Here is an 18209-nt window from a genome sequence, read left to right on the forward strand (position 1 = left end):
TGGGTTCCACCATCACGTGAAAAGCATTGTTCTTCAAACCCAACTCTATCAGGTCTATTGGTATCATTTCTTCTATACACGTCTCTGTAACAGCCTGTCTATGGGACCCTGCTTTCAATATGATGCAATACTATTTACTACACTTCATTCATTTTGGTCCTGTTCCTATCCCTTCCCTTAACAAGCAATCTTTTTCTTTTCAGTAACATTTCTTAACCACTAACTTCCAAACCCATTCACCTGGTTCTCAGTGAAGTGGTGGTACTAAATTGTCGGTATACCCGACTACATTTACGATAATGCCCCAATAAGGAAGCCGTCAAGATTAAACAAGGGTTATATACACTATGAACAACAGACTCCAACACAAACACCTACACAGCTAATGTAAACTAAGCACATCAACTACCACCAGAACGCCTGTCTCTATGTGTGCTTGTGAGAGATCAAATTAAATGAAACTACATATAAACACATCAACAAAAGATAGAGAGATAATTCAATTTTTTAGATCATTTTAGGTTCAACCTCTTATGATAATGAGCCTTACAAGCATATTGGGAGATACTATTTTATTAATATTTTATATTATATTTTAAGCTGAGTTTTCTGAACAATTGAAACAAAATTAAATACTTTTTAGAAAACATAATTTTGAAGTTCACTGGTAATGAAGAGTTTGTGACACGTGTCAAACAAGTGTCGGGAAAGTACCGGTATTGGACACACCTCAGGCAAAAGAAGTGTCCGGGCTTCATAGGTTATACATGTTGGATGCTATTAAATATATAAAAAACACAACCAGAGGAAAAAACTCTAGACACATTTCATTTACAAGTACAGATTGCATCTCAGCAGGTATGCGGTCAAAGGTCGCAAATAGATACCCTAATCTTGGCTGTGGATCTTTTTGCATGCCAAAATCCAAAAATGACTGATGCAAAACAGGAAAAATGTGTACAGAAAGAATCATAAAGCTTTAAAAAATAGAAGCCCTACACAGATGGAATTGTAGACCTATAAGGTGAATTGTACCATATCTAGTACCAAGAAAACTTCCAAGATTAAACATACCATGAGATCCATCTATGGATTGATGTTGCATTCTCGCAAATACACAAGATCATAGTCAACATACTTTGTCCAATAACCTCGGAACTTGGGAATACTTATCTCAAGCCACGGTTTCATGTTTCCATTGTAGTGTATAACAGCAGCCCGTTCAATATCTTTTTGGTTGATATTGGGGTTGTAGCCAAGGCCCAAGACATGCCAAGATCGGTTTAATGGGAAAGTGCGCTTCCAGAATGTTATAAGACCAGGCGGCAGTGTTCCTAACTTCCATAGTTGTCTATCATGATTCTGTATGCCAGTTTAATTAGGAAAGAAAAATCAGTTCACAACTCAAATTAATAAAACAAAACAAGAACAGTGAATGTATTTAATCTTCATCGGAATCAAGTTTAACCTTGAAATAAGCACCAAAAATTGTATTTAGTATACGTGCAGATTGTGACTTTTCAGACAAATAAACTTGCAGTTGCTTACCAGCTTCTGCCAGTTGTGGTACACCTCTGTAATGTTTTGCCTCTTCCATTCGATCAAATCAAAAACATTCATACCATATGCCCATCCACATGCACGAGGGTCAAAATTCTTTGCAATAACAGGATTTGAGAAGTTGAGATAGCGATCAAAACGATGGAAACTTTCTCCACAAGTTTCTACGGCACCATTTACGTTTCCCTTCAAATTAATTGACCAAAGACCAGTTAGATCCTTCTGCACAACTATATCATCATCCAAGAACAGTACTTTGTTGAGCTTTGGAAAGACCTCAGGCAGGTAGAAACGAAGGTGGTTCAATATAGATAAATACTTTGGATTCCGAAACTTTAAGTTTGAATCAGAAGTTGCCCGATGAGTCTTAAAGTAATAATCTATCATAGATGGAGAACCCAACTGTTTAAGAACTGGACTGTAACTTGAATTCAACCACGTAAAGTCTTCAATGTTCTGAACTTGAATGGTTGCCTTTCCTGGTGGATTCACCAAAAACCACATCCTCATTGCTGCATAATTGAGCCTATCAGTGACAATGTGGAAAACATGCTTTGAGGGGTCCTGCAAATTTATTAAAATAACATTATTAGTGATTTCAATCAGAATAAAAGTGTCACCGTTGATATTGAAACGGTTTCTTTCTTTTCATTTTTAATTCTTCACTAACTCGGGGGCTAAATGAAATGGAAACATTTGCTTTGTCAAAATGGACACAGTAGTAATGTAACTGTAGAGACATGCCAAATTTTCAATGGTGTTTCAAATCCTGGCAGATAAAAACAACTCAAGAATTTTCTGTGGAAATAATTTACCTTGGCATGGGCAGCAGTAGAATTCACAACAACAGCTGTTGCCAAAATGTTATCTGAGAATATTGCATAATGATATAGTCGGGGGTCCTCTAACTTCTCCTGGTTCGGGAATTGTTGTTGAGAAGTATTCAAGTTATAATACTCAGTTGTAAGGCGCAATGGAAGACAGTGGAGACCTTTAGGCAATGTTTTTGCTGTCAACTGTGTTAAGAACAAGGTCTGCTTCTTGTGCACACGAAGCTGCTCCTCTGTTGAGTGGAGCATAGCCCTAAGCTTCTTCACAGCAGCAGCACAATCATCTTGAATTTGCCTTCCTTTCATCAATGTTTGCTCCATTGCCTTTATTCTCTCGTTCGCACTGCATTAGTATAATTTAAGTATAAAGTAAGACTAAGGACTGAACAAAATGTGGCTTGGTTCAAAATGGAGTAATTTATCATGCTTATATGCAGCTGCATGATAAATTTAAAGATTAAATAACTAACTTGACACTCATAACAAAACAGGAAAACCTGATGACATATGTAACAAAATTCTTAAAGCTGCACTTACTTCTTAGGCAAGTCAGAATCTTTACTAGCGTCTCCTAGTGTTCGCAAAACTTCCTTTACCCGTAATCGAAGCTCTCGAGTGAGGTGGGGATTATTCTTTACTGCCTGAAGGGAAAGAAATACCTTAGCCTGGATGAGCTGATCTTTTAGTTGCCGTACCCTAGCATCAAATGGTGTTTGGTCATAATGCTTATCGGTTACTGATAGTACAGGCCCTTTCGTATTTACTTTGCCAGAAGATTCAGTATGTTGTTGTTCCTGCCTAGTGACCTGAAAGAAAGATTTACCAAATGTAAAGCAGAAAATTTCAGTTGGCATTGAGGTTGATTAACCTATATTTTATTAATGTAATATATTTAGATCATTTTATGAAAAAAACATGGTTTGAAAATGCAGTAATGCATGTTGATGGTAACACTTATTTATCCCTTTTCCTTGTTCAGGGGGCCAAGGAAGGAAATAGTTGAAATTATACAAGCATGGTCCAGGAAACATGAAACTTTTACCCATTTTGATTGTCTCAGCCTTAACGCTTTTTTTGAGACACTACATAAAACATATTAGTGAAAGCCAAAAAAGAACAAGAAAAGCAGAAAAGAAAAAGAAGAAAAAGGATTGAACCAATGAACACGTCTATGTTGTATTTCACTGCCATGATGGCATCCTATATAAAGTATTTTTGTGTCTCAACGGGAAGGGCATACAAGTCTGGTCCAAGACGTGTTAAACTTGATGAAAGAGGACATTAAAACATGAACTGATTTTCTTGCAATTAAGATTGAAATATGGCAAAGCTATCAATGCAAACAGTCAGATCTTAAATTACTTATAGGATTACCAATTCAAAGCCGAAGCATCAGAACCACTCAAGTATACTAAAATATTATGTCTGATATATAATGAACAACCCATTCATAAAGATAAAAGTGTATAATTTGTTTAGATCGATAGCTTAAAGCTGAAGAAATCTTGGAACCAAAAATGAACGATTCAGATATATCACTTACCAAAGTTTCAGATGCTTGACCAGAAGCATGAGATAGTTTAGCAAGTTTCACATCATGGTCATCAACATCAATAGCATCTTCCCCATTTACACTATCACCACTAATTTCAACTTTCTCTGGGTGGCTGCTTTGATTTCCTTGCTCAATTCCATCCGTCACCAGTTTGATGGGGTTCTTCCCTTTAGTTACTCCTTCCTCATTTGTAGCTGACAATACCCTGGCAGATACATGCTCCCCTGGTTCAACAATGCACGAATCTAGGTCAATCAAACAATTAAGATAGACAGTAGTGAAAATTACAAGAAACCAAACCCCAGACAAGAAGGGGAGGAAATAAATCATCTTGCTGAGCATAGAAGAACAAACAAAATACCTTGAGGCAGATTCTCTGTGTTTGTCGGGTCCTCTGAATATACAACACCAACAGGTTCCTTAAGGACCGTAGAAGTTTCCTTTTTCCAAAATGAGAAATTATCAAGCATTTAGTTCTTCACCCGTATATGCATCAATAAAAGGAAATTTCTCCATAGGCGTGTGTAATAAGGACAAGGGAAAAGGAAGGATGGAAGCTTTACCTGTGGTAGCAGATTTAAATGACCAGAGTCTGCCGCACTAACAGCCTGACAAAACATAACAATAGAATTAGAAAACCTACTAATTCAGAGATCTCATTCAACTCAAACAAATAATGACTTTCTTTTAAGGGAATATTACTCACAAGAGCAGTTACATCTTCAATAAACTCTTGCTCAGCTGCAAAATGCACATAAAAACCATCCGAAGATACAAAGAATTTAGGTTATTGCAAAAGTTTTGAAGATTCAGGAACATGTGTTAAGAGAAAACATTTTCCAATGAGTTAGCAAATGAAGAAGAGAGAGAGAGAGAGAGAGAGACTCACCGGAGGGGTACTTAAAGGTGCCAAGACGATCAGTGTAGAGCACAATCGGAGCAACAACAGTGATACAAAGCAACAACAACACAATATTTCTGGTGGCCACCATCTTTACTCAAACCCCAAACTCACAACCACTGCAATAATTGGTGTCGCCAAGGAGCCACAGCTTGGTCGCTTTCTCATGCAGATTCTATCCTATAGGGCACTGATAAGATCAAAGAGCAGAGAAATTTCAACCCAAAACACAAATTTTTCGGCAGTAAAACAAACCCAGTTTGTGTTAATGTTGTGGGCAGGTTACAAATCTGAGAAATGCAGAAAAGGAGGAGGAAGAAGCGAATCTGAATGACGTACATTGAATTGGCGAGTAAAACGCATTTTGGGGTAGGAAGACAGAAAGATGCGTTGAGAGTGTGGCCTCAAACCACAAAGCAAATAGGACCAGTTTTCCAAAAGCCGCTATTTTGTAGTAATGCAAAAGCAATTCTAGAAAATGAGAGGAGGTTGAAGATAATAAATGGCAGCAAAAGCAGTGGGGGTTGATGATTGACGAACACGAAGAGAGAGAGAGAGATGATACCAAATCACTAATCACTGATCACTAACATAATAAATGAATGTTTATCTTTGTTGCAGTCTCTGTTATAACCATTTGATAACGGCAACTTTTTTTCCTCCCTTAATAAGCCTTAAATTAAAAAACCACACAGAATGAATGTTTGAAAATTAAAACCCGCAAAGTGTGAAAAACAAAATTAAGATTGATTTTTCCTATTAATGATTGCGCGGCTGTTACGTGTCCATGCCCCGTCAGGTTCTCTTCCCCAATAAGGCAATCCCCACGCACGCTTCATCGCCGTATTTCCAATGGTACCAACTCTGTCTAATTAAACCTTTTATTAATCTCTTTTATTTTTAACTCTTGTCTTCTTTCTCTCTTCAACCCTACCCCACAAATAAATACCAGACGCGCATATCCCAAAAGCATTAAACGTGAAATTGAAATTATCATCTTCAATTACACTTTTGTAGTTTCTTTTTACTTTAAATGTTTGAGAACCGTGTTATACCAATGCTAACAGGTTGTTCAGTTGAAATTTCTGTTAATCATTGTGACGATTATATACAATTTATTCTAGGCACTTAGTGCATGAGTTAAAATTATAATTATTTTATTGATGTAAAGGATAAATAATCTCTTATTGGCCCTCGTTGGTTCAATGATTGCCTCAAGAGTCAAGATTTACTCATGGTTATGGAATATACTGTGTTGCCCCTTCAAAAATTATAATTATATATGTTTCAAGTTGGTAATTCATCAGTTTCTTCATTTGCATTAAACCAGGAATAATGGAGAAGGAAACAAATGCACTTGAGTACAAAAAGGAAAAACTCAAGGTGGTAAAGAAGAAAGGACACGTGGTATTGGCATCGTTTTCTTACCTTATTTAGATTTTCGACACATTTGGCTGGACCACGAAATTAAGAATGAAAGCCACAAGCTACAACGTCGCTGATACAGATGAAAAAGTGTCGGCACAATCAAGAGAGGGCAGTTATTAAGGTATTGTCCAGATTGATCACCGCATTTTGTTAAGGAAATACATAGATTTTGTTGAGACGTGACAGAAAACTGTTAGCTATCATATTTTTACATAGAGAAATGATTGGATTGAACAACAATTACTCAGAAAAATCAAGGTTCATTTCTCATAACTCACCGTAATAGTAGATATACAATATTATCATACTACACTTATCTAATGCTTTAATTTTATATTAATTTTTTCTACAAAAGCTTATCTAAAAGTTTATTTGGGCCTTAGTTTAGTTTATGTCTTTAGTTAGACAAATCATCCCACGTTTGGTCTTCACAACAAGTGCCTGCTGCATTGCATCGCTGGCGAGAAAGTCAGCTTTTGAGTTCGACTCTAACCTTAATTTGTTCCCATTATTGTTGGTTTTGTTCCCTACTTGAATTAATTACTTTTTTATTCCTTTCTGAACCATATTTCTTTCGATTTGAAGCTTGTCCAAGAGAGTTATTAAGGTAAATAGCACAGAAGAGTAGGTGGCTTTGTTTGCCAACAACTGGAATTATAATTCAATTACTTCAATCCCTTAAAGTAATTATCTTTACCCTATGCAAGAGAAACCATTCTACCTAATCTACATTGTCACTTCTGTTCTCTTCTGTCACTGGATCTATTTTGGGTTGTTCTGCAAACAGACATATTTTATTTAAAAATGTCAGTGAGACATTCTTTTAAATACATAATTCAATAAATTATTTGCGATTGATTTATTTATAGAAAAAATATAAGAACTTGTTCTATAAATTAATATTTTTAAAATATAGAAAATCATAATTAATATATTATAGAGTTTATTGCTCCTATCCCTTTTCTAATTTTTCAGAATTATGATCTTCATTGTGCCATCAACATGGCCACCACCTCCAATTTACGATATAACTTACAATGGAAAAGAAAGAAGAAAATCATGAAGCAAGACTAGGACTATTATTAAATATTTTACACCCAACCCCAATTTACCTTCTTGTGGATTCTATCTGAAATGAACTATTAACATCAAACAATTATCCTCAATGCTGCTACTTTCGTTAGATAGGCTGATTGAGCAGAGAACTCCAAATGCAATCCACATCCTCTGCTTCCAGCTCCAACACATCTCTTTCAAATGGCTTCCATGCACTATCCTCCAACTTGGCTTCGGGAAAATGAGCCACGCATGCCTCTGGAGTCTCACACAAGCCATATACTTCGGAGAAATCAATACTAAAAGCTTTAAAGGAAGCGTCATCATGTTCTAGAAGTGACGCGAAATTGTCTTCAAAATCCAACAGGTATTCCTCTGATATAGAGGTGACACCATCTTTCAGCCAAGGGAAATCAAACACCCCAAATCCCAAGTGGGACTCCCATGCCTCTGAACAACTCTCTTCCTCTTTTTCCACGTTCTTCATCAAGTTTATGCCATACACATCCCTCTTCTGTGCCTTCTTGTTATTCTCAGAACACTTCATCTCACTCTGATCATCTCCTTCTCTTGCTCTCTTCATCTTCTCCCTCTCCATTTGTAAATACCCAGATAGCGTTTCTGTCACTGCAAGATTTACAAACAACTTAATTAATTGGTTGACACATAATCAAGCACAAAAGCTCGCATAGCTTTGCAAGATCATATTCTTAATCAACGCATTCATTTCCTCATCTCAGATTGAATCAACTAAATACAACGGGTGAACAAGATTTACTATAAAAGTGAAAACCATGAAATAGATTATATAAAAACATGATGATCTAAAGAGTAATAGGGTATACGTAGTTGGAAACCTTAACGAGTCTTGAGGCGAAGGGAGAGCGAGGAACTTAGGTACGTATATGAATAATGTGTGAATGTGTTGGTATGGTGGTAACGTATGTGAATGTAGAATGATAAGAAATGGTGATGGTTACACACACGCCACGCGATATTAAGCTAAAACCGTCGCTCAACTCATCGCAGAAACACATGCATGAGCACACTGTCACACATTTTTTTTTATGCCATCCAACCTTACCCCGTGGCCTGTCTAAGAGACCAACAAAGCAATTCGAGACAGGGGTTGGCTCCTTCTTTTGCGTCTCTAATTTTGGTTACCACAATGAAGGGGTTATATATTTAACGTTTCCTACTCTTACACCCCTAATCACGGAAGGTGATGTGCTGTAGCTTGTGACGCAACCAACTTTGCGTTTTGATGCTGGTTTTAAGTGTTATTTTAGGCTAGGTAATGACTACAAATATGATTTCAAGCTACCCCACTTTTCGTTTTGATTTTGGAATTGCTTCTTTTTTATTTTTATTTTATTTTCTGATTTTTTGTTAACGAATCAACGAGGTAGTTATTTGGTAAGCGTTGGCTTGAGATACATGCTGTTTATACTCGACTTACGGCAGGTCGTTTTGTGATTTTTGTCGTTTTGTCTTATAATGGCCCGAATCTAGGATCATGAAAGAGAAACCTCGTTGGGACCTCTACTATCAAATGATCCATTTGGAAATCTGCATATGTAGTTTTTCTTTTCTTTTTTGATGAACGCATATGTTGTTTTAGTAAATATACTTAACAACCACTATGTAAGAAATGAGTTTTTGAAGCGCTTAGATAACGGTTAATAAAAATTACTTTGTAATTATATATTTAGAGAACGGTTCTTTATTAATCGTTCTCAAATCTATATTTTTTAGGGTTCTCTATTAACCGCTCTCAGATCTATATTTTTTAGAGTTCTCTATTAACCGCTCTCAGATCTATACTTTTGAGAGCGGTACTATACTTCTGAGAGCCTCTATTAACCGCTCTCTAATCTCATTCTTGGAGAGTAGTTAATAAAAATAAAGAACCTCTCTCTAATCTCATTCTTGGAGAGTAATTAATAAAGAACCGCTCTCTAATGTTATTAAAGTCATTTATAAATGAATACGCTCAACGCATTTCTTTTTCATAGCTAACAAAGTTGGTCTCTTTCACTGTAAGTTTGCTCTCTCTGTTGTAAGTGCTGCAAGGAATTGCCTATGGGGCACAAAAAATCGGTCACAATTAACATAGTGAGCAATAGGATATGGAGTACCTGAAGATGATGATGGAGCTGATGAAAACGGGAATTTTCTTTTGTCAGCGCAAATATGCGCTTGATATTATCTCTGAGGCTGGTCTTCTTGGCGCCAAACCAACTAGCACTCCATTAGAGCAAAATCACCATTTGTCCTCAGACTCTGGGCCACTTCTTGATAACCCGGAGCGTTATCGTCGCTTGGTTGGGCGCCTGATCTATCTTTGCTTCACCCGTCCTGAGCTATGTTTTAGTGTGCACACTTTATCTCAGTTTATGCAGCAACCTCATACTGTGCACTGGGACGTTGCTCTCCGGGTGGTTCGCTTTCTCAAAGGCAATCCAGGACAAGGTATATTACTTTCAAGTAGCTGTGATCTCCAGCTTCACGGGTGGTGTGATTCTGACTGGGCTAGTTGTCCTCTTACCCGTCGCTTTGTGACTGGTTGGCTTGTCCAACTGGGCCAATCTCCTATTTCGTGGAAAACCAAGAAACAACATACTGTCTCACGCTCTTCAGCTGAAGCTGAATATCGCTCCATGGCCACAGCTACTTGTGAGCTCAAATGGTTAAAAGGGATTTTTTCTGATCTTGGCATTGCTCACCCCAGACCTATAGTCCTTCATTGTGATAGTCAAGCGGCATTGCACATTGCCAAAAATCCGGTGTTTCATGAACGCACCAAACATATTGAAGTTGACTGTCATTTTGTCCGCAATGAGGTTCTACAACAGAATATCCTTCCCACTTATGTCTCTACAACAGTACAGCTCGCAGACATCTTCACCAAGGCGTTGGACAAACCTCAGTTCGAGTTCTTGATGAGCAAGTTGGGCATTTTGAATCTTCATGCTCCTACTTGAGGGGGGTAATATCGTAACAAATTGTTGCTATAACAAATTGTTGTTAACAAGGCTTAACAAACAATTTGTTATTTAAATTCAAGCTGCTATAGGAGTTGTTATTTTAGATTTATTATTTTTTAAACGTATCTATTAGAATTGTTAAATTTTCCAGCAACAACTTCATGTATTTATACAGCATATTATTGAGAAATACAACATTGCAGAAAACTATTTTACATGGTAGCTAACAAAGTTGGTCTCTTTTACTGTCAGTTTCTTCTATGCTCTTTTATGTTTTCTTCATCTTCTCTGTTAGTCTGCTTTCTTCGTTTTCTCTTGCTAACAAATTAGTTTTTTTTTCTATATGTAAGTACCTTTTCATTTTGTGTTAGTATGCTCTCTTCATCTTCTCAATGTTAACAAATTAGTTTTTCTTCGTCTTTTCTTGCTAACAAATTAGTTTTTTTTTTTTTCATATGTAAGTACCTTTTCATTTTGTGTTAGTATGCTCTCTTCATCTTCTTTACGCTAACAAATTAATTTTTTTTTACATCTGTATGTATTTATTTATTCTCTTTTTCTTTCTTTTTCTCTTTGTTAAAAGTGAATCATCCATTCTCTCTTTCTTTCTTTTTCTCTCTATTAATGTTAAAAATTATCCTATTAATTTGTTCTCTTTTTTTTTAACAAAGAGAATAAAGAAATACATACAGATGTGAAAATAAAAACTAATTTTCTCACAAGAACTGTTCATGCTCCTAAAGAACTGCTCTCTTTGTAATTTTCTCACAAGAACTGTTCATGCTCCTATAAAGCACTTTGATAGGAAAACATGAAGATTCATGATGTTACAAGCTATGAAACAGTACATTGAGAACGTGAACACTAAATTAGAAGAAATAAATGAAAGATTGAATTGGTGAGGTAAACAAATTATAAGCTTAAAACTGAATTGAAGACACGGAGGTTAGTTATCGTTTTGAATAACAATTTATTTAAGCTCAGCCCTTCTCCAAGGGAGAGCATCTTTTTCGCCTGTGAATTGTGAAATCCTATTAAATTCTTGTGATTAGTTTCTCTCGTAAGAGTTTGTGATTGTAAAATTCTTACAAGGTCAAAGTGTTTTAGGCTTTTAGTTTATGGGGTGAGTTCACGACTGTGAGATCCGCTAAATTTCTCCTTTTTGAGTTCACAATGACAAATATCATATTAAATCCAAGTGCTTGTTGGTTTATGAATCATGATAGAGTATAATTATTAATTTACGAGTTTTTACTCATACATAACCGGAATCAAGTTTTAATGAGATTTTGCTTTTATGTCTAAGTTTTAAGTGTGCAAAATTATAACCAATATATTACTTGTCTTTAAAATAATGCACCAAAAGACTTTATTACTATTTTTTTTGACTTTATACCCATGTTTTGATATATGCATAAGCTATAAAGGAGAGAATATTAATGAAGAATGAAGGCGATATAGTGAAATAATATTTAAATTTAAAACATTAAATAATTCTTCTACAAAATTTTAAACGATGATTATATTAAAATAAAATAGACATTTTATTTCCTTCTCAAATTCACAAATTGAAGTTCTTCCAAGTGAAAGTAATAAAAAGAAAATGATAAGAGGAATACTCCAAGTTATGCATTTACCTTTTTCCCAATCTCCCAATCATCTAAACGAAAAAGAAAAGAAAAAGATGTCATCCTAATTACGTGTTATGAATGGATGGACATGCACATGATGTGATTGATGATCTAGCTAGCCTCTAACGCCCCCAACTACGATTGGACTCCTCACTTGATGTTTGCCATCTGACCAAGTTAGACCTCCAAATACTTGAGCCTCACCTGGTCTCGTAACTTCAATTGTCAACTTAAAGCTCTTCTCTTCATCAATGCTGTCAAATTTCAACACATTAGGCTGCACATGCATGGAAAGACCAGATGGTACACGAAGCTTTGCAATGTAAGTTCCTGGTGACCCAACATTTTTCAACTTTCGGGTCAAAGTAACTGAGCCATAGAGTTTAGGTATTGATATTGTGGGGTAGTTGAAATCCAGGATGCTCATTATATCAGGACAACGATGAGGAGCACTAGAGAACGTGCTTAGCTGAGTTTGGTTATAACCAAGGAAACACAAAAAGTTTAGGTAATCATCGATGCTTATGTCATAGACCAAGCCGGGATCCATGGCACGATTTGGCCTTATGTGCCCAGACCCATAGGCAAATGGCGTCGCCTTCACAGTTTCTGCATCAAGCATTGGCTTACCAGTGTTGTCCCTTGTCCTAGCTGAAACACATTATTTTCCATAACAAAAATTCATGTCAGATTGCCCGCAATACATGAGTACATTATTCATGCAATTTTCTAATAAAAAACCAAAATATATAAAATATGTTTTTCACTTCGATATCTTTAATGTAACAAATATTTTTTTATAAAAATTTATTATTTTTATACTCAAAATCTTAGTTGAGTAAACAAAACTGTAAAGAAAAAAACTGAAAGTGTAATACTATAAATACTTTTGATATTATTTTCTAATTAATATAATAAAGAAAAACCTAAGTTTTGTCGAATCATATATAAATACTATAATGTTCTTACCGGTTGTCATTATTGCAGATTTGATAGCTGCTGGACTCCAATCAGGGTGGAGAGTCTTGAGGAGGCCAACAACTCCAGCCACATGAGGACAAGACATGGATGTTCCAGACATGGTGATAAAAGGAACCCTGCGCTTATCAAAGGGCAACTCTGTCGGGCTATTCGCTTCTGAGTAGGCAGCAATAATGTTCACACCGGGTGCGGTGACATCAGGCTGAAGAGGGTGGAAGAAAATGAAACCATGAATTCATCCAATACCATAAGTTAATTGCAATAGTCACTTTGAAAAATAAACAAAAATTATGAAAGTGACTCATGGGCAATGAAACACAATTTTTGAACCTTGAGGATCTCTGGAGTGACTGTGTTGGGCCCTCTAGAGGAGAAACTTGCCATGACTGGAGCAGGCTTTATCCCCAACTTGGTCTTTGGTGGTTGAATGTATCCTAGCGGATTCCTGGTGTATATTGATCATTTAGCCATTAAAGATGTTGAAACACTTAATCTTCTTGTATTTACATTTAGTAAACTATGTATGAGGAGAGCAATAAAAAGATTAATTACTCGGTTGAATTGATGTAGGCAAAGACAGCAACACCGTCTTCATAGGTAATTTGTGATGCTGGCAGAAAATGAGGATCAGCAATAAGCTCAGTACCACTTAATATGTCATTACAAAGAATCATCCCAGCTGCTCCAGCCTCCAAAGCAACAAGACTCTTTTCAACTCTTGCAATGACACCTCTAAGGCAAACCAATATCTTGCCCCTCGCCTTCTCAGGGTCTATTGTTCCTGGCTTACAAAGAATACTACATACACAAGGCCAAGCACGTTACCAAATACCATGTTGTACTTTCAATCAAAATCACTAAAGAAGATGGGAAATGTTTATGACTTAAATGGGATATTTAAGCAAAACGGACTTCAAGCACAGTTCTTACGCGTTTTCAGCTGATTCATTGGCCAATTTTGCTTGTGCAGCATTAATGAGTGGATAAAGCTTGTCTTCCGGCAAACCCTTGGAAAGGCTTGCTCCCTAATAATCAAGGATGAAATATTAGAGAGGAAAATGGAAGTGGGAAAAGAAAAACATGGCCTAATTAATTATCTTTAATATTGGTAAAATTTGGACAATATTAATGGAGTACAGGTCAAAAGAAATACCTTGAAGCGCTGTCCATTGTGGAGTTGCACATTAGAGTCAAACGCTCTGTCCAAGGAGCTTGCGCCAACTGTTAATATCCAAGGTGCAACATTTGAAACGGTTCCAGGAGTTGGTCCGGAATTTCCAGCTGAGCATATTACAGGGATTCCCTTCTGAGTAGCATGGAATGCTCCAATTGCTAGACCATCATCAAAGTAATCGGCGGAAGCACCTCCAAGAGAGAGGGAAATAACATCAATCCCATCATGTATAGCCATGTCAAAGGCTGCCATGATATCAGCATCAAAGCACTCATTGCCATTAACTGGTGCCCAGCACACCTTGTAGGTTGCAACGCGTGCCTTAGGAGAACCACCTTTGGCAGTTCCATTACCCAAGCCAAAGACATTTGCCCCAGGAACAAAGTCTCCTCCTAGTGTTGATAGCGTGTGTGATCCATGACCTTCATAGTCTCGTGGTGTGTTGAGCGTACTGTTAAACATTGCTGCTGGCCCCACGTAAGCAATGTAACCTTTGTTGAAGTACCTTGCTCCTATGAGCTTTCTGCATGTATTATCAGAAAAAGGTAGAACAGTTAGATATTTCAATTTTTTCATTGCGCCAATGTTTTTAAGCTACAACTGCAGTAGCATAATCTTATATTTGATACCTTCATTTGTGGACTAACAACACAAATTAAAAGACAGAAATTGTAACATGAAGAAATATTGTTGTTATTATTATTATTTGCATGAGATGATGATGCAAGTGTTTATTTGAACAGTTATTTTGCGGTGATTATGGTGAAATAACCATATGTATAAGTGGTATAATTAGTAAGATTTAACGTCTAACTTAATAATGGAAATAGACGTGGTTCTTGCGTTTTAATTAATGCCTGCGAAGATACATGCAATTCATAAACAAAGCATACTGCTCATCAACTAACTAAATGGATAGTATATTTTTAAAGAGAAAATATAAATACAGCTAAACATTAACCAGAAAACAGACTGTATAAATACGGAAAATATGGTGGAAACAGATAAAAAAAAAGTGAAAAAAAAAAAAAAAACTTAATCACCTGTTGCAACGAAAACCAGTAGTATCATGCTGACAAGTTCCTTTCCACCTTGAAGGAATGGGTCCCATGCCCTCATCTCTAAAGCTCGGAGATTCTGGCCATACACCTACAACACATAATTTTTAATCAAACTTTATGAAAACAATAGAAGCGATTTTCTTGCACAATATTTATGGGCACAAAAACTTAATTGGAGGGATATGGAACATTGGATGTGAGAAGTTAAAAAGGACGAATTGAGAAGTGATGAAACAGTGAGAAATTTGTGAGGTACTTTATTTGTGTAAATATCGTATTCCTATCAATACTATGTATGAGAAATAACAACGTATGGATTATTGAAATATAACGTTAGTTACTTAGAAAATTATAAAAAATGACACGGTGCTATTTGAAATGGGATATTGAGAAAACATAATGGGTCACCGGCGATTTGTCACACATGAAAAGGGTCCACGCCAAAGTGATTTCCACGGCTGCAAACAAGACAGATGATGCTTTTGACAAGTGGATAGTGATTGCACATTTTTCTATATTTTTTTGAAAATAAAAAGAATGCATGTGGCAATGACACTATGACAGACAACAGAGAAAGTTACGGTACTTTTATTAGTCAGCACAAAAGAAAGAACCAGCAGATAGGACCTTTCAAAATTTTAACTCTCGATACGTAAAGAATGCCTGCTTCTGTACCATAGCACATTATAGTCAAAATCCCCTAAACTATCCAATAATAATAATAATAAAAAAATAGTTTTTTTTATAATTAATAAAAATACATAGAAAAGAAGTATAATTTTTAAAATATTAATTTCAATAAAAATTAAAACTTTATTTGAATAACTTATGGCAACATTAATGTCCAAATAGCACAAACAAGGGAACAAAACTACCTGTGTCAAAATTCGCTATGATAGTATCTTCACCATATCTGGCTTTCCTAAAGATGGAATCAGAGGGAATAACACCATTGTGTTCGAGATCCATGAAATCCCACGAATGGGTAGTGTGTAATTTTCTTCCTTTGTTTAAGAATACTGACACTACGTCTGGATGATCTGCATCGAACACACATCACTAACTTTTGTAAGTTTGGAATTTCAATTAATATTCTTCGTGCCGAGAACAATTAATGTTTTGTATGTTCTATTCTTACTTGCAATGTTAGCTGCCTCTTCCTCTTCTAGCATGGCAGCAAAGCCATTGATGTGCCTTGTGTAAGAATATATCATTGCTTCTTTCGCTTTCTCAGAACTGCATTACAACGTTAGTTCATGAACATGCTTCGAGTTTAAAATGCAAGTTTATTTTCTCTAGTACATTCAAATAGTGTGTACCTTCCCACATAGGATTCAAGAAATTCATGATGAGTATCTCTAACGCGATCAAAATCAGCATCTGTAACTCCTTCACCATGCTCATGCGATCCCAAGTACACTATGTAGGACTTCAAAAAAAAAAAAATTGACCCAAGAGTCAGCTTAACTTTTAACGATTGCACAAAAGCAAAAAGATGAAAACTTGAAAGAACATAGGGAGTGGGCTTTGCACAAAAAACGGAAGTAACCAATGTGTTCAAGTGAGAGAGATAACAGTGACATAAAGCTTGCCTTTTTTGTGGCAAAAGCAGGTGCATGGAACAGAGAAAAGAGAATGAAAGAGAGTAAGAGGAAAATTGAATGCTTTCCAGACCACATTCTTCTTTCACAAAGGTGACAGCCTCAGCCTTCTTTAACGAAAAGAGAATTCAAAAACGTGAATTAAAAAGAAAAGACAGAGAGAGAGAGAGAGAAGAGAAGGTGAGTGAGATAGAGGAAGAGTAATAGAGGTTAGCTCTTTCCCCTGGTCTTGCAAAAGGGCTTCCTAATGCTGGGAGAATAGATTTGAAGTGAAAAGGTATCACGCAACAAAGCTCTTATTAATAAGTGGAAAGAAGAGTGAGAGGGTGAACAAAATGCCGAAAATGAAGGAAATCTCATCGTGATCATGATTCAGTTAGGATAAGAGATTTTAGCCAAAAATAATGGCTAAACTGTTCAAGGAAAAATCAAGAAATCAGGAAGAGATAACCGTCTAAAACAACAAGTACGAATGCAGAAAAATCTCTCCTGTTATGGAAGAACTACTGCGGATGTACAGTTAGTGGTACTGCTCGCCTGCTGCATCTGCTGCTTATACATAACGAGAGTTTACTTTTCTTTTTTAAACTTTTAAGGTGGTGCTGAGAGTAGACTATAGTCATACTCATCACTCATGCACATGCACAAACCTCGAGAGGTTGGTAATTGGTTCTCTTTTTGTGTTTTTAATAAAAATAAAATAAACGAAAAACTTTTCCACCCAACATAATAGGACAGAAAGAGGGCATTGGCTTTGCTTTATGGTCATGTCATCAAATACGTTTGCATAATTTATAGATTATGACAATGATTTGCTTGATCCTAATTCATGAGTGAATAAAGTATACACGTTGATTGATTCCAAATTTACAACACTTGGGATTTTGCACAAGTCTTATGCACTGAAAGACATGCTAAAACCCTCCCTCTCATGTATTGTTCATGTCCACGCCCACGTAGGTTCAATTCAAACTAATTTGTCAAACATTCTCTGCCAAAGCAAACTTATATGTATGATGAGTATGACTTTGAACTGGGATTGAGTGAGTTTGACGACAGTGAGCTAACACTGGCCCCAGCTAGCAGAAGCCCTCCAACCGGCAACCATACATGGTGGCTCTCCTATCCTACGGCTATGCATGATTGATATATTTTTTAGGTTGGATAGGGGTTGCCCCTTTCCCTTTCCCTTATGGTTTCCTCTTTTCTTTTCTTGTTTAGTCATGTGCTACGTGCCCGTACCAATGTCTCTTGTGTCAAGAAAAACGCTTTCTACCCTCCACACTGCCTAATGAATAATCATAGATGCCATAATATATATAATAACCATATTATAAATGATCATACATATACTGTAATGATCCCTATATATGTTACGTTGTGTTGTGAACAAAACAGTTTCCACAACCCAGCATTCGAATTGGCCTCATTTATTGTTATAGAT

The 18209-nt window shown here is 36.3% G+C and overlaps 2 protein-coding genes across 4 annotated transcripts; both read right to left on the bottom strand.

The window, feature by feature from the left end:
- Positions 1-760: 760 nt before the first annotated feature.
- On the bottom strand, positions 761-5716 carry LOC113846025 (probable galacturonosyltransferase 4). 3 transcript variants are annotated; one of them, XM_027473823.1, is made up of 11 exons: positions 5412-5543; positions 5186-5317; positions 4835-5036; positions 4652-4686; positions 4509-4553; positions 4307-4385; positions 3934-4169; positions 2928-3196; positions 2376-2733; positions 1549-2124; positions 809-1362 (listed from the first exon to the last, which is right to left on the bottom strand). In XM_027473823.1, exons 3-11 carry the CDS (start codon positions 4935-4937, stop codon positions 1087-1089), a joined length of 1977 nt encoding a protein of 658 aa, XP_027329624.1. In that variant the 5' UTR covers positions 4938-5036; positions 5186-5317; positions 5412-5543; the 3' UTR covers positions 809-1086. The 3 variants fall into 3 exon arrangements, with proteins under 3 accessions (XP_027329623.1, XP_027329624.1, XP_027329622.1); XM_027473821.1 differs by lacking the exon at positions 5412-5543 and having other exon boundaries at positions 5186-5399; XM_027473822.1 differs by having other exon boundaries at positions 761-1362; positions 4835-5716.
- A 6347-nt stretch (positions 5717-12063) lies between these two features.
- LOC113874622 (subtilisin-like protease SBT5.4) lies at positions 12064-16843 on the bottom strand. Its single transcript, XM_027512837.1, has 11 exons — positions 16757-16843; positions 16484-16593; positions 16303-16400; positions 16040-16204; positions 15147-15252; positions 14083-14626; positions 13860-13954; positions 13482-13727; positions 13260-13374; positions 12918-13131; positions 12064-12599 (listed from the first exon to the last, which is right to left on the bottom strand). Exons 1-11 carry the CDS (start codon positions 16841-16843, stop codon positions 12064-12066), a joined length of 2316 nt encoding a protein of 771 aa, XP_027368638.1.
- Between the last annotated feature and the right edge of the window lie 1366 nt (positions 16844-18209).

This window comes from Abrus precatorius, unplaced genomic scaffold (assembly GCF_003935025.1).
Source record: "Abrus precatorius isolate BTA unplaced genomic scaffold, Abrus_2018 Scaffold8, whole genome shotgun sequence".
NCBI lineage: Eukaryota > Viridiplantae > Streptophyta > Magnoliopsida > Fabales > Fabaceae > Abrus > Abrus precatorius.